At 40.7% G+C, this 14,737-nt stretch overlaps 1 protein-coding gene across 1 annotated transcript; it reads left to right on the top strand.

The window, feature by feature from the left end:
* The first annotated feature begins 534 nt into the window (after nucleotides 1–534).
* On the top strand, nucleotides 535–14,119 carry ZNF3 (zinc finger protein 3). Its single transcript, XM_027843883.1, has 6 exons — nucleotides 535–695; nucleotides 5,995–6,114; nucleotides 7,544–7,635; nucleotides 7,924–8,050; nucleotides 8,470–8,583; nucleotides 9,473–14,119. The coding sequence occupies exons 2-6, from the start codon at nucleotides 6,060–6,062 to the stop codon at nucleotides 10,549–10,551; spliced, it is 1,467 nt and encodes a 488-aa protein (XP_027699684.1). The 5' UTR covers nucleotides 535–695; nucleotides 5,995–6,059; the 3' UTR covers nucleotides 10,552–14,119.
* Nucleotides 14,120–14,737: the final 618 nt, after the last annotated feature.

Genomic DNA, 14,737 nt, shown 5'->3' with positions numbered 1-14,737 from the left:
GCAGGTTATTGCAATAATCCAGGGCCTGTGGCAGCGTCAGAGAGCAGAAGGGGGGTACAAGACACGGTGCAAAGGTAAACTCGACCAGCCCCGGCTACAGCTTGGACAAGGGGAGGAGGGGATGATTCGGGATCATTGCAAGGCTGGGAGTATGAGGGACTGGGAGGATGGTGCTGCCCTTGACAGTGATGGGTAAGGTAGTTGGGGGAGGGTTTATGGAGGACGGATAAGAACGTCGATCAAGATGGGCCGCACAAAAAGACCAGCCCGGCCGGTCCGTCTGTGGCTGGGAAAGGCCGGGGCCGGTGAGGTAGGGATTAGAGGCCGGGCTGGGGAAGCTGCTTCTCGGCGTCCTGAGCCCGTCCCTCGGGTCAGCGGGCCGGCTCTGTCCGTCTCCGAGGAGGGCGGCGGCCCCAGCAGACGAGGCGCTCGGGTCTCGCCGCCGGGGCCGCCGCATCCCCTCAGCCCCACGACGCGCCGGAGCACGGAGGAGGACACTTCCGGGTTTCCTAGAGTGGTCGAGAAGCGACACCCGGAAGGGAATGCGGAGAGAGCTTCCGGCCATTGTTCTGTCCTTCTGGCGTGCGTGGCTGGAGTTCGAAAGGTCCTGCCTGTTTCCCGGTCCTCTTGCCTCTGGTCCCCGCCGCCCACGGCCGGGTTCTCAGCTCTTCTCCCTGGACTGCTCCGGGCTCCCGGTGAGTGCGGCGGGGACTGAGGGCAGGGGGGCTCCCAGGCCTGTGGGGGTGCGGGGCGGGGGGAAGGCTCTCCTTTTTTACGGCCCCACGGGGTCTCCCAAACCGGCGCCGGGGGTGCTCCTCCGTCCGTTCCCCATCCCTCTTGTTCCCCCTGTTTCCTTCCTCTCTCCCCCTTCCATGTTTTCCCCTCCACTCTCCTTTCCCTTCCCGTTCTCCTGTTTCTCCTCTCCCCACTTCCCTCCCGTTTCTCTCTCCTCTTCCCTCTCCCTCCCGTTTCAATCTCCCGTTCCCCTCCCCTTTTCCCCACTCTCCCTCCCTTCCCTTGTTTCTCTCCTCCTGCCTTCCCCTGTTTCTCTCCTCCCATCCCGTGTTTCCTCCTCTTTTTCTGTGTTCCCTTCCGCCCTCCCCCACCTTTGGTGCGTACTGCCTTCCTCCTCCCCCGGCCTGTGCAGCGAGGGGCTATGGGAGAAGGGTCAGGAGGCTTTGTGGGGTGAACCTTCACAGGACTTCTTCTATGTTTATCAGAAAAAAAACAAAAACAATCAGCTGGGGCATTTAGCAGCTCAAAGAGGGTTGCAACCTCTTGGCAACTTCCAGTACTGGTAGCAATAACAACAATCATTTTAAGATTTACAAAGCATTTTCTTCACAGAGACCTTGCGGGGGAGGTAAGTTAAACAAGTAATATTATTCCAATCTAGAATAATAATGGAGATTATTAATAATAATGGAGAAACTGAGGCTTGAGAGGTTCCTTGACTTGACCAAGGTCACAGCCAGCAAGTAAATGACAGAGCCAGGATTCTAGCACAGGACTCCTGACTTCTTTCCACTTTTACACAATAATGATAACTTAGGAAAATATTTCATTTTACCATAAACTACTTGAGACCACAGGATGTAACCATGATAATAACAATAATAATTCTAGAAGGGACCTTTGAGACTGTCTAGTCCAACCTCATTTTATAAATGAAGAAACTGGAGGGAGAGGTTATAAAGCAGTCAAAAACAGGTCTCTTTAAACTTTTGGATGAAAAACCTGAATGTAACTTTACATAGAAACACAGGAAGATGATTCCTGAGTTTGCCATTCACTTGTTTGGAATCTTAACCTTTCTTCAAAGCTTTTAAGTCAAGTACTACATCCTACATAAAGTTTGTTATTTCTTTAATCTTATAAAATGATTAAATAAAATGAAATAATATTTGAAAAGTACTTAGCACAGTTCCCCAAACATTGTAGTTGCTATATAAATGCTTATTCCCTTCCCTTTACCTTCCTCTCTTGTTTTAATTTAACTGTGTATAATGTTTTATTTCTTCCTTCCCCCAGGGAATGTAAGCTCCTTGAGGGCATGGGCTGTTGTTTGGGGATATTTGTTTTGAAATATCCACTTTACCTATTACAACCTTGCATAGAATAGGTAATTGATAAATGGTGAATTGAATTTCTTTGTAATGAAGATGGACACATACTCACCTGTAGCTGTCTTTGTACCATAATTTTCTCAGCACCACACAAAAATGAATCCCTAATTTCAAGACCACACAGAAAGACACTTATTGAACACCTTCAAAGCCTGACATAAGATACAGGTGTAACTGATATCTAATTACTCTTACTTGAAAATGTAGGCATTTTCCCAAAACAACAAAAATTAGTTCATGTGTATTAGATTACTATAAATGATTCACTGATTAAAAATGAAATTTACATGACCTTCTTTAATTTATAAATGAAATTTCCGTGACCTTTAATTCATTTTGTTCTCACACAGCATATGCACCAAATAGAATGAACGTGCCTTTGTGTACTGCTCTTTCTACCTGGCTATCATTCTCCCTGTTTTTGAGGAGTGGGATTGGTAGGTGCATTGGGGAGGTTCTTTGATCCCCCATGAGGATTTTTTGAGGTAGAGCAAGGTCCCCAGCTGTTGGAATGAAGTGCAGACTTTTGCTTTCATTGAAAAGTGTTGATTGGTACCAGTTCTGGGGACTCATTCTGAAGAATGTCTTTTAACTTCCACCTTTGTTTTCCTTGTAATGAGGAATGCATCAGAGCCTTAGTCTCTTAAGTTTCTGTCTCATTTCCTCATTTCCTTTCATCACAGACTCTCCTCATGAATGGATTTGGCATCTGTTGTGCTGAAGTAGCTTTAGAAATAGTAGAAATGAGTAGTGAGAAGTAGTAGTAGTAGCTGCAGGCTAAGAATGAGGGAAACAAGGATGAGAAGTTTTGTTCACTTTAGTTCTATTCTGGACATGACTGGAACTTAGAGTTCATTCACTTTATTATGATGGGAAGAGCTCCTTAGCATGTTGTTGTTACTAGTATTTGAGAAGCAGAATAACATTATGACTAGAGTGCTGAACTTAAGTCAAGAAAATAAAGACATGAAATCTGCCTGAGATTTTCTTTCTGTGTGGTCTTGGGCCTCTTAGAACCCTAGTTTCCTTATCCATAGGATGGCTTCAGTAATACTTATACAACTTACTTCAAGAGATTGTGAGATCTTTGTACTTTGCAGATCTTAGAGAACTTTGTAAACATGACCTGTTATTTCTAGCTACCTGTCTGAATTAGGATGTTTTAAGAATCTCTGTAAAAGTGGATACCAAACCATCTCCTGAGTATTTTCCCTCCTTTTGATGCTAGGTTAGGGCCAGTAGGCTGTAATGTTGAGGCAAAAAATTGTTTCTGCATTGAAAGGAAGGGGGCAGAAACCAGTTTTCATTGTTTCTGGTATTCTTCACTGGGATGGCTACCGAGTCTGCTTTGGGTCCCAGTCACAATTAAGTCTTAACTTCTCTGCTAGGTATTAAGGTTAAAAGAAGTCTCTTGTGGACATAAGGGCAAAAGGCATTCAAGCTGAATTGTGGCATAAAACATCAAGGGATAATTATCCCCCTCCTTCAGTGTTTGACTACTGTTCAGATCCGGAGCTGGAGCTTCCACCTGGAGACTGAAGCTTTATTCTGACAACGCTTCTGGTAGCAACTAGGAAAGAAAGTGATAGGGATAAAACTAGAACAATATAGAGTCACATCGTTTCTGATACGATAATTCTGAATAATCTCCCTCAATGCAGTGGTCCACAGCACAGTCGATTAGCATTAACTAGTACTGTGACCCACAGAAATTTACAGTGGAGGAAGAAGGAGGGTTAAAGGAAGACTGCTCCCCGAACAGCCAAAAGCTCTCAGAAAATTTTTTGCTTCAAAAGAAAAAGTAGATGCTGCTACCCACAGAATCTGAAAAGATCCTGTCATGTGCTTTGTGATTATGGATAGCTTATAAAAAGAGGTTTGAACCCAGAGTTGAACTTAAAGGAAGGTTCGCTAGCCCTCAGACCAGGGGTGATAGTTAATGGAGTGAAAAAACCAGGAACTCATCGAATTTAATTCCAAATCTAGAAGAGTTAGAATTCTTGTGTAACCTAGGAAAGTGATGTTGTTTTTAAAGTTATAACTTGAAATAACTTCATGGGAAAAAACCCAAAACCTGATGAATTTAAACAATTGACATCACTCTTTGTTCACATCTAATGTATATTAAATGTGTACTCTTTTTTTACTTAATTCCATATAAATATTTTCATTTTTTTACTTAATTCCACATAAACATTTTCATATATAGACAGAGGCACTTATTTTTAATAGCTAGTAGTACAGTATTTATCTGTGCATTGGGTTGTTTATGATTTTTTATTAATAAATCATATTTTAAGTGGGAGTGGTTTGAGACACACAGGTGGTCTTGGGACTTGGAAATGAAAAGGAATTCAATTAGTATTGATTACTTTGATTTATTTTTAGTTTGATTATAGGATTAAACTCCTTTCTTTAGGAAAAGCTAGCTCTAACAGTTAAGCCAGACTAAACAGAGTTGCTTAAGTCTCAGTTATCTATAGATTTAGTGAATAGATAAATTGAGAAGACTTTATCATTTAGAGGCAGATAATTTAGAATAAGACATAATAAAATAATCATAGGATTATTCTTTTTAAAGGCTGTTTCCCTTTTTAGCAGAAATTGGGGTTTATCAGAGGCTAAGTTCCCCTTTCTGGCATCTGGAGAAAGATTAGCCAGAGGTGAAGTTCCTTTTTCAAGTCTTAATGGATAAGCTCCTTTTTTTCTTGAGCTGGTGTGTAAGTTGAGCATCTTCTAAGGAAGATAGGGGGTGGGGTGACTGCTAACTACTGACCACAGGTTTCTCTTTCCCAGTACACTTTCTGGTCACAAAAGGCACCATCACCTGTAAGAAGAGGACTTCTGGGTAGGATTAAGAACACCTTGGGAAAGCTAACTAACTAGTCAGGTGACCTGCCTTGTCTAGTTGAATTATGTTCAAAACAAGATTCTGTCACTTTTTTATTCCTCTTTTCTGTTATAAAAATCAGTTCAGTAAATCATTCAGGGTCTCTGACCTTTGAGGAGTCAAGTGACCTGATTTGATAGGCAGATCATAGATGGCTTGGTAACTTTGACCTCGGTTTCCTTTATATTTCAGAAAATTAATTCTAACAGAAAACACTAGTCTAGTCACAGCTGCCCTTTTCCAGCATTGCATTAGAAGACTCACACAATCTCAGAATTAGAAGAAACTCAAGAGACAATTTAGCCTAATTCATACCTGAACAGGAATACCGGGTACTAAAAAGTAGTCATCCAGCCTTTTCTTGAAGACTTCCAGTCAGCCCTCTTGAAGGAACCTGTCCTGCTTTTGAATAGCTCTAATTGTTAGGAAGTTTTACCATACATCAGATCTAAAAAATTCGTCCTCAGCAATGTCTTCCCATTGCTTCTAGTTCTGACCTCTGGGCTTAAACAGAATGAGTCTAATCTCTCTTCCTTGTGACAGCCTTCAAATATTTGAAAACAGCTATAATATTTCCATCCCTCTTTAAGTTTTCTCCAGGCTAAACATTCACATTCACATGTGACATGATTTTTAAGCCCATCCCCATCTTTTCTGCCCTCCTATGGATGCACTACAGTTTATCAGTGTCTTAGATTGTGACATCCAAAACTGAACATGATACTCCACTAATAGACCTGGCTGACTTTGATTCCTTGCTCTGTAACTTGCTTATTGTGTGACCTTAGTCAATCACTTATCTCTCTGAGCCTCAGTTTTCTTTTTTGCAAAATGAGTAATACCTACCCTGTAAAATTGTGCTGAAATGAGATATGAATATAATTGTATTTGTAAGGTATTACATAAATATAAAGTATTCTGGAGGTATTTCCTGTGGTTGTCTTTCCTTAAACTTTTTTTCCCATTGTGTTTTCCCAGTGTCATTAGAGACACATTCCTTGTGTATTGTACTCTGATAGAAGAAAGGAGTTCCAGAGCATCCCATGGAAACACAAGCTGATTGTGTGTCTCAGGAACCTCAGCTCCTGCTTGAGAATGGTGAGGAGCATAGATTCCTATGAGAGACAGAAAACTTTCTCCACTGTGGTGAGATAGAGAACAGTGGTAATGCAGAATGAAGGGGTTCTTCAAGAATGGGCATTGAGAAGGTCTCAGCAGCAAGTATTATTTGGATCTAGAATTACTTAGGATTCTGTAGTAAGGACATTCTTCCTATGAGATCCTGGTCTTTTTTATCTGGATTGGTTAAATTATCAGGCTGGAATCACAGGAGAATCATTAGCACTGCTAAATCCTATTCCTTATGCAGTCTTGCTGACTCCATTTCAACAGAAGCCTGTGCTTTTAAAGAGCTGGAATTCTGAAATATGTTGCTTGGGATTATTCCTTAGTTTACTCACAGGAGTAGGAAATAGTTGGTTGCCACAAGTATATTATATTGACTCTTGCCTATTATATGGAGTTTTCATTTTGAGTTAGTATGGTATTACTTCACCCATAGTGGGTGGTGTTTATAGGGTTTTCTCACTCATCATTAGGAAGCACTGTACAAAGTCATAGCCCTTGTGTATAAGTTGTGTATAACTCATTGGCACAAATATGCACATAGAAATTATCAAATAAAAACAGTGAAATAGGAATTTGCATTGTATTTTATACTCTTTGGGGGAAGAAAGTTTTATATCCCCAGCCAGGGCTGGACTAGTTGAAACTGTTAGCTTTCCTTTTAAGACCGATGAGGAGTGGAAGAGAGACAGGTGAGTGGGAAGATCAGGAGTATTTGGCAGAGCTTGAGATAGGACAGAAATAGGGTAAGACAACTCTAAGGGAGCATTGAACTGGTTTCCCGAAGAGAGGATGGGCTGAGGAGAGAATAGAGGAGGAGAAGTGAGATGGTCCAGGTGGCCTGATGAAAAGTTAGTATCCAAGGACTTTCTCTTTGGACTTTGCACCTCATCTCTAATAGTGCAGGAAACAGTCGCAGTAAGGACCTAAGTCAAAGCAGAATTTCCTTACCTCTTGAGATGTAAGAAAAATGATTGCTTTACTCCCTCTGTTGAAGAAGCAGTATAAAAGGCTAACAGAAGGAAGATGAGCATCTCAGTCTTTGTCCTGTGTCGTTTGTTTGGCAATAGGACATGTAGTTTAAGAAGCACTAATGATAGTATTGAGTGGAAATGAATTTATGAGGACAGTTGAGGGATGGAATATGTGCAGAGTCACATTTGTACATTGATGGAGATGTATTTTAGAAATTAGAGTTAAGTTTTTTAAGGACGAATACTCAGAGCTGTAGCTGTACAAATACTACATGTACTTGATAAAAGCTAGTTGAGGATTTAAAATTAACTACAAGTCAGGTATGTGGGAAGAGAATCTTCCTGGGTTCCAGTGAATTTTTTTTATTTAGGTTGGGGGAGTGGCAGGGCAAAGATAGACTTATTTATTACTTTTTTTCCCCCCTCAGCTCCACCTTCTCCCAAAGTTTCTGCTTCTCATGATAAAGGTAACCTGGGAGACCAGATGCTGGCAGCTGCACTTCTAAAAGCCAAGTCTCAGGTGAGCTGTGGTTTCACTTGTCCCACTCTTACCTAAAGGTGACTTCACTTCTTATTGAAAATTTTCTACCAAGTAATATCCTATTTTGGGTCCTGATCCTCATTTCTGTTCCCAGGTATGCAGTCCTTTCTTGTTGGGTGAGGGAAATCTGTATTTGCTGTTTTCTGATTCATTTCTGGTTTTACTTCACTAATACTCACTTCATGTCATCACCCTATCTAGAACTCTTTACTCAACTTCACTTCCTAACCCTATCCCATGGTTTTAGAATTACACATGTTTTTACAGGAACTGGTGACGTTTGAGGATGTAGCTGTGTACTTCATTCGGAAGGAATGGAAACGTCTGGACCCTGCTCAGAGGGACCTCTACAGGGATGTGATGTTGGAGAATTACGGGAATGTGTTTTCACTGGGTATGAAACATTGAAGTCCTTTAAAAAAGAGAAGGGTTAACCCTTTCCATGTGAAAATACACTGACTGTGCCCTTCTGCTATGTACATGAGAACATTATTGGGCTCTAGCTAGTTTCTTACATTCCTCATATGTCAGGTTGCCTATGGTAGACCTAGGTCACCTTGTTCTGGCTCTAATATAATTGTCTCTAGTTAAACATTTCTTAATAAAGACAGGGAACATAAACTTACCCTTGTAGGAACAGATTATAAACTTGACCCTATCTCAGCTTGCTCTTGAGAGCATATTTCTTTTGGTTCACCCAGTATATTTTTTCTCCATCTGCTCTCTGTAGATAATGGGAATAAGATTGAGTCCTGGAGCAGCTCAGTGTGAGCAGCACAAACTTTTCTGTCAAATTTCTTTCCTTATGAGCAGGCTTTCCATTTCCAAATCCTGAGATAATCTCTCACCTGGATGGAGAAGAAGAGCCATGGGTCCTGGATTTGAAGGGAACTGAAAGCCAGGGACTCCAAAGTGCCTCTTGTATAGGTGAGTAAGGGACACACAGTCATCCACATCTTTAATATTTAAGTGATTTACAGACTTAAAATACTAATTATTTAGCTCATTCATAGTTGTCTCCTTTGCCTTGAACTTTCTGTAAAAAAAATCCCATGGTAATAAATAAATAAATAAATAAATAAATAAATAAGTAAATACAGAATGTGAGCACTGAGCTTCCTTTCCTGACAGGGTTAATGTGCCCATATAAGCATGGGTCCTAAGATACGCCAGAAATGGACATAACTATCTATTGCCACCCCTTTGTTTTGCATATATATATGAGGCAACTAACCTGCAAGCAAGCCGGGGACAGGGTTCTGCAGGAAGTAGGAGAGCCTCATCTTTTTTGATACAGTTTCCCCACTTATCAACCTTATCAACCTCTTTAGCTCCAGGACCCTGTGACAGCTTTTCCTTACTACTTATGAATTTCTTTTCCAATTACAACTTCCCATAATCATTTCTCCATTCTTTTAGATTCTTCTGCTAGCTTATTCCTACATCTTACTTGATAGGTTCTTCTTCATTATTTACTTTTTTCCAGTTTGCTTATTTGTCCCTTGGCTTCTCTGCCTAATAGTTTGACTACTATAGCCCACTGCCCATTCAGTTCCATCTTCTTACTTGGCTTTGTGTGCTAATATGAATACTTCTGGGCTTTGCTGACCTTTACCAACCTTATTTTCTCTTACCTGAATATCCATAATTCTCCATATTGCCCTATCTCCCTACCTATTCTGTAAAACCTTTTGGCAGCACATAAAAGCTCTATGCTCTTAGTCCTGGATATATTAATGATACCTGATTTTTTTCCCTTTCTTTTTTACTTTCTGTTCTTTTCACTGAAGAGAATGTTTTCTGTTTATTGTGTCAGATGGTGAGACCAGAACTAGGAATGATCAAGACATTTCTGAAGCTGCAGAATCACATGGGGTGATACTGGGAAGATTCCAAAAAGATGTTCCTTCAAGTCTCAAATTTGGAGAAGCCTGTGAATGGGAAGGCAATTTAGAGAGGCACCTGGGAAACTCCATGGAGGAAAGACTGAGGAGAAAGATGGGAGATCTTAGACAAGTAATAGTTGAGGATCAGAAAAGCCCCACAGGTGAGAGAGTCCAGCAGTACAAAGAATTTGGGAATAGTTTTAGTCTTAATTCAAACCTTGTCATACATCAAAGAGGTTCTGTGGGAGATAAACCCCATAAGTGTGATGAATGTGGCAAAAGCTTTAATCGAACTTCAGACCTCATTCAGCATCAAAGAATCCACACAGGGGAGAAGCCCTATGAATGTAATGAGTGTGGGAAAGCCTTCAGTCAGAGCTCACACCTTATTCAGCACCAGAGAATTCACACTGGAGAGAAACCTTATGAATGTAATGACTGTGGGAAAACCTTCAGTTGTAGCTCTGCTCTTATTCTACATAGGAGAATCCATACTGGAGAGAAGCCCTATGAATGTAGTGAATGTGGGAAAACTTTTAGTTGGAGTTCAACCCTTACTCATCATCAGAGAATACATACTGGGGAAAAGCCTTATGAATGTAATGAATGTGGGAAAGCATTCAGTCGGAGCTCAACCCTTATTCATCATCAAAGAATTCATACTGGAGAGAAGCCCTATGAATGTAATGAATGTGGAAAAGCCTTTAGTCAGAGTTCACATCTTTATCAGCATCAGAGAATCCACACAGGAGAGAAACCCTATGAATGTAGGGAATGTGGTGGAAGATTCACCTATAGCTCAGGTCTTATTCAGCATCAGAGAATTCATACAGGGGAGAATCCCTATGAATGTAGTGAGTGTGGGAAAGCCTTCAGGTATAGCTCAGCTCTTGTTCGTCATCAGAGAATCCACACTGGAGAGAAATCTTTGAATGTGATGACTATGGGCAAAGGTTCCATCAGAGTTGCTGCATTAAATATCAGAGAATCCATCCACATGAGAGAGTGAGAGTCTGCTGCTCCAGTAAATACATTTAATGCAAGAAAATGTTTGATTAGAGCATGTTCTTGGAGTTCTGACAGACTCTATCCTGAGGAATATTCTATGAACATGAAAAATGTGGAAAGTTTCCTCTTAATTGGAATTCTGCCACCATAAAATGAAGTGTATTGGGCAAGATACCCCAACTTCTGTCCCATCAAGGCCAATGAAGAGGGGCCAGCAATCTAGGTACCTTTCCCCAGGATTGGTTTCAGTTATGAAAGTAAAACTCCCCAAAGAATAGTTGATTGAATGTTAAGCATAGAAAGGGGCTCTGGTCCTGATATTTCTTGGAAAGGAGTTTACCATTCACCATTATATATGTATAAATATACACAAGAGAAACTTTTTTGGAAGAAAGAGCTTTCATGACCTCATTTTCGGCAAGTAGATTGTAGAGGTGAAGATATTGATATTGTTAGGAAGGGAAAATGTAGGCTGTGTCTCAAAAGCTAGGTTTTCTAATATTTACTAAAGGGATTTCCCAGCATACCACTAAAGGAAGTGTGGGAGAGGGTAATATGGGTCTTGAGGAATGTGGTTATCACCATTCAGAGAGGGAAAAGTTTGGGTCTCATTTTTCCTTTTCAGGAGTATGGTAGCAGTTCTTTTTCTTGAGCCAGGATGGGTTTCCAAGCTTCCTAGATTGTTTTCCAATCCTTATCTCCCCCCCCCAGTACAAATGAAATGCTGTTTCACTTTTTCAGTCTGTTGAAACATGTTTCAGTGTGATTGAATATGAATACGTATTTGTGAGGGTTCAAGGATTTCTTCCCTTTCTGCCCATACCCCAAATAAACGGGAAATATTAGCTACCTGTGGCTGTGGATTTGACCTTTAAAAAATACCCAGTTTGGCCATACTCATTGTCCCTCATTTTTCCATTCCTTTTCAGAGTCCCAGCACCTGTCATCTGTTTTTTGTGTGTGCACAGAGCATTGTGCATGCACTGGGGAAGATGATCAAGGTTAGCTGAGACAACCCTAGCCCTGGAACTTAGCCTTGTAGGAGAGAAAACCACATAACTATAATCTGTGAGGAAGCTGCCAAATTGCTGACATACTGCACTTGGATGTTTGCAAAGTGCTTAATGTGATCTCAGCTTCATAACCCTCTGACGTAAATTATTCTCATTTAACAGGAAGAAATAGGTTGAGAGAGATTTAAGTGTTTTGCCTGTGGTCACACAGCTAGGATCAAAGGGAGAATTTCAAGTTGGTTTGCTATGCCTTGTGCTTGCTCTAAGTGTAACAAAATGCTATATTGGGGCTAAGGGGGGAAACAACATAAGAGAATCTGGAGGATCTATAAGAGGAAATAAGAATCAGGGAAGTCATCAAGGAAAGGTGGCATTTGAGTTGGGCTTGAAGGTCTGCATAGAATTACAATAGGAAAAAAAGGCAGATAGTAGGCAAAGGAAACAGCATTAGTAAAGGCACAAGTGGGAGGCAGAGAAGGCTGGAAAAATAAGATATTGCCAGGTTATGGAGGGTCTTAAATGCCAGGCAAACAAGTCTAACCCTTATTTGGCATCAGAGAGCCACAAAAGATTTGATATGGCCACATCTATGCACAAGAAATTACTTTATCAGAATTATGAATGGTGGGTTAGGGTGGGAAATAGTCTAGGTGGGTGATAACTAGGTGGGTGATAGTGAGGGCCTGTGAAGATGGCCTTGAACATAGGGAATGGATTTGAGAGTTGTTTCAGAGATGGGATTAGTAAGATTTCATTAACTGATTAATTAGATATGAAAGATAAGGGAGAGAAGGAAAAAAAAATAAGGTTCTGAACATTAGAAGCTGCATGAATAGGGGTGCCACAGATAGAAATAATGAAGCTAAAAGAGGAACAGTAAAGTTGAGGGGGAAATAATATGCTTAGTTTTCTACATACTGAGTTTGAGGTACTAGTAAGTACCTTTGTGTGCCTTTAAGATGTGCATCTAAAACTCAGATCAGAATTAGAAATAGAGATTTGGGGGTAACCTGCATAGAGGTGAGAATAAGATTGCTAGGAAGGTATAGAGGGAAGAAAAAGGGGGCCTTGGACAGACACTTAGAATACCCACATGAAGGATCAGAAAGGATATAGGAGAGTTGGATAAGGACTGACCAAAGGCCATTGGTTTTGTGATAAGCAGGTCTTTGGTAACCATTGGGATTTCAGTTTCAGGCAAGTGTTGCTTTTGGAAAACAAATGTATTTTGAGTAAAATGGAATGTTAAGTGGATGAAAGTAGAGGATGTAGGAAGGCTTTTTTTTTTTCCAGTTTTATGATTAGAGAAGATTAATTATGGTGATAATAATAGGCAGCTGGGGATAAAAATAATGACAGGCAGGTGGGAAGGAGTCAATGGAGAAAGAGGAGCCAAGTGAAGATTGGGGATGACTAATGGATTAAGTCTTGGAAGAGGCAGAAGAAAGTGATAGTAATACATTTCCATTAAAGGTTTGCAAAGCTTTCCAGGTTGAGGATAATGCAGATTTTAATAAATAATTTATGGAAGAAATGGAAAAAAAGCAGGTTATAATGCTGAGAATATTGAAAACTGGAGAAGAGGGATCCTGACAGTTTGTGTCAAATGGCCTCAATCTTTAGTGGAGTATAGGGGAAAGTCACTTGATATAAGTGGGTTGGGAATGTGATAGGCAACCAGAGTGAAGGGAGGGAGGATTGGGAACAGTTGCTCTTAGGGAATGAGGCAATTTAAGGTAGAGTTGGATTGTCAAGAATTCAAGCATTAGCTATGAAGCCCAGCTAAAGTTCTAGATCTCAAATTTTGTGTGGTTTTTAAAAATTGTATTATCTAGAACTGGAAGGAAACTTTAGGAGTTTCCCAGTCCAAGCCCACCATTTAAAGATTGAATTGAAATCCTATTCTCTGACTCCAAATCCAGGTGTTTTCTACTAAACCACACTACATTGTGCACTTGTTTGTCACAATCTCCTCTGACATGTATGTGACACTGTTAATATTAATTTACACACATTTTTGTACATATTCAGCTGTCCCCCTGTTCTTAACTCAATCCTTGCTCAGCAGTACTCTTAATGGAACAGTGGTAGGACAGAGACTACAAACCTTAGGTAAAGTGTTGGCACTGGGTTTGGTTGAGGCCAAGAAGTTTAAAAGGAACTTCCAGCATCTTTGGGGTTTTGGCTTGGCTACCCAGTTCAGAAGTTTTTGGTTGTTGATGGAAGTAGTTAATGCAGTGATGGGGACCAAAGCCTAAGAAGACAGGTTGGTAATTCAGATAGATTTCTTTGAAGGGTTTCTGATCTGGGTGTTATCCTGAATGCTGACTTTATAACTTAATAGACTTTGCCTCTACAGTTAACTATAATTAGACATTTGGACACTTAAAAGTCATTCAGATGCATAATATGTGTACAGCACTTTGCTAGACTTTATAAGGGATACAGAGATGTAGAAGACATCCTTGTCTTCAAGGGAAGGAAAGAATAATTATGTATAATTAAAATAGTAAATTGAATGGTACAGAATAAAAATGCTAGAGACCAGAAAATGGAGCAGTTAATTCTGGTTGAATTATTTGGGGAAAGGTTTTGTGTTGGAACTGGGATTGAAGTGCGTCTGGAAAGTAGGGCAGGATTTACGTAGATAGGAATCTTCCAGATGGGGCAACAGCATGAGCAGGGACTTGGAATCTGCTGTAAGCTAGCAGAAGACATGGGGACCAAGCCATTGCATTGGAAGGTTGGACACGGCCACCTTGGAGGGTCTGATACAGAACTGCATGGCATCTTAGAAGAAATCTAGCCCCAACTCCTTATTTTAAAGAGGCAAATGTGTAAACCCCCATCTCTGATTGCTCTTTACTCTTGTTTCCCCTTCCCCATCCTCCGACTCTGATCTCAGCCTGACTGTTGAGTGATTCTTGAATAATAATGACAGTTTTCGCATAGTATGTAGACAAATAATTTGAATTGAATGCCCCATGACACGAGTGGCTCCAGTTTGATGGTTGACCACTTCCTTGAAACTTGACTCCATGACACTACACTGGTTTTATTCTTCTCTATCTGATTATATCTGAGATGTCCTTTTCCTCATCCTGCTCGACCAACTGGATATTCCCAATAATTGCTGTTTTTTTCTCCTTCAGCTTTTCTCTCATCTCCCTCAGA

This window comes from Vombatus ursinus, unplaced genomic scaffold (genome assembly GCF_900497805.2).
Source record: "Vombatus ursinus unplaced genomic scaffold, bare-nosed wombat genome assembly UNPS02005197.1, whole genome shotgun sequence".
Taxonomy (NCBI): domain Eukaryota; kingdom Metazoa; phylum Chordata; class Mammalia; order Diprotodontia; family Vombatidae; genus Vombatus; species Vombatus ursinus.
The sequence above is the reverse complement of the archived record's forward strand: the minus strand, read 5'-3'. Positions and strand labels throughout refer to the sequence as shown.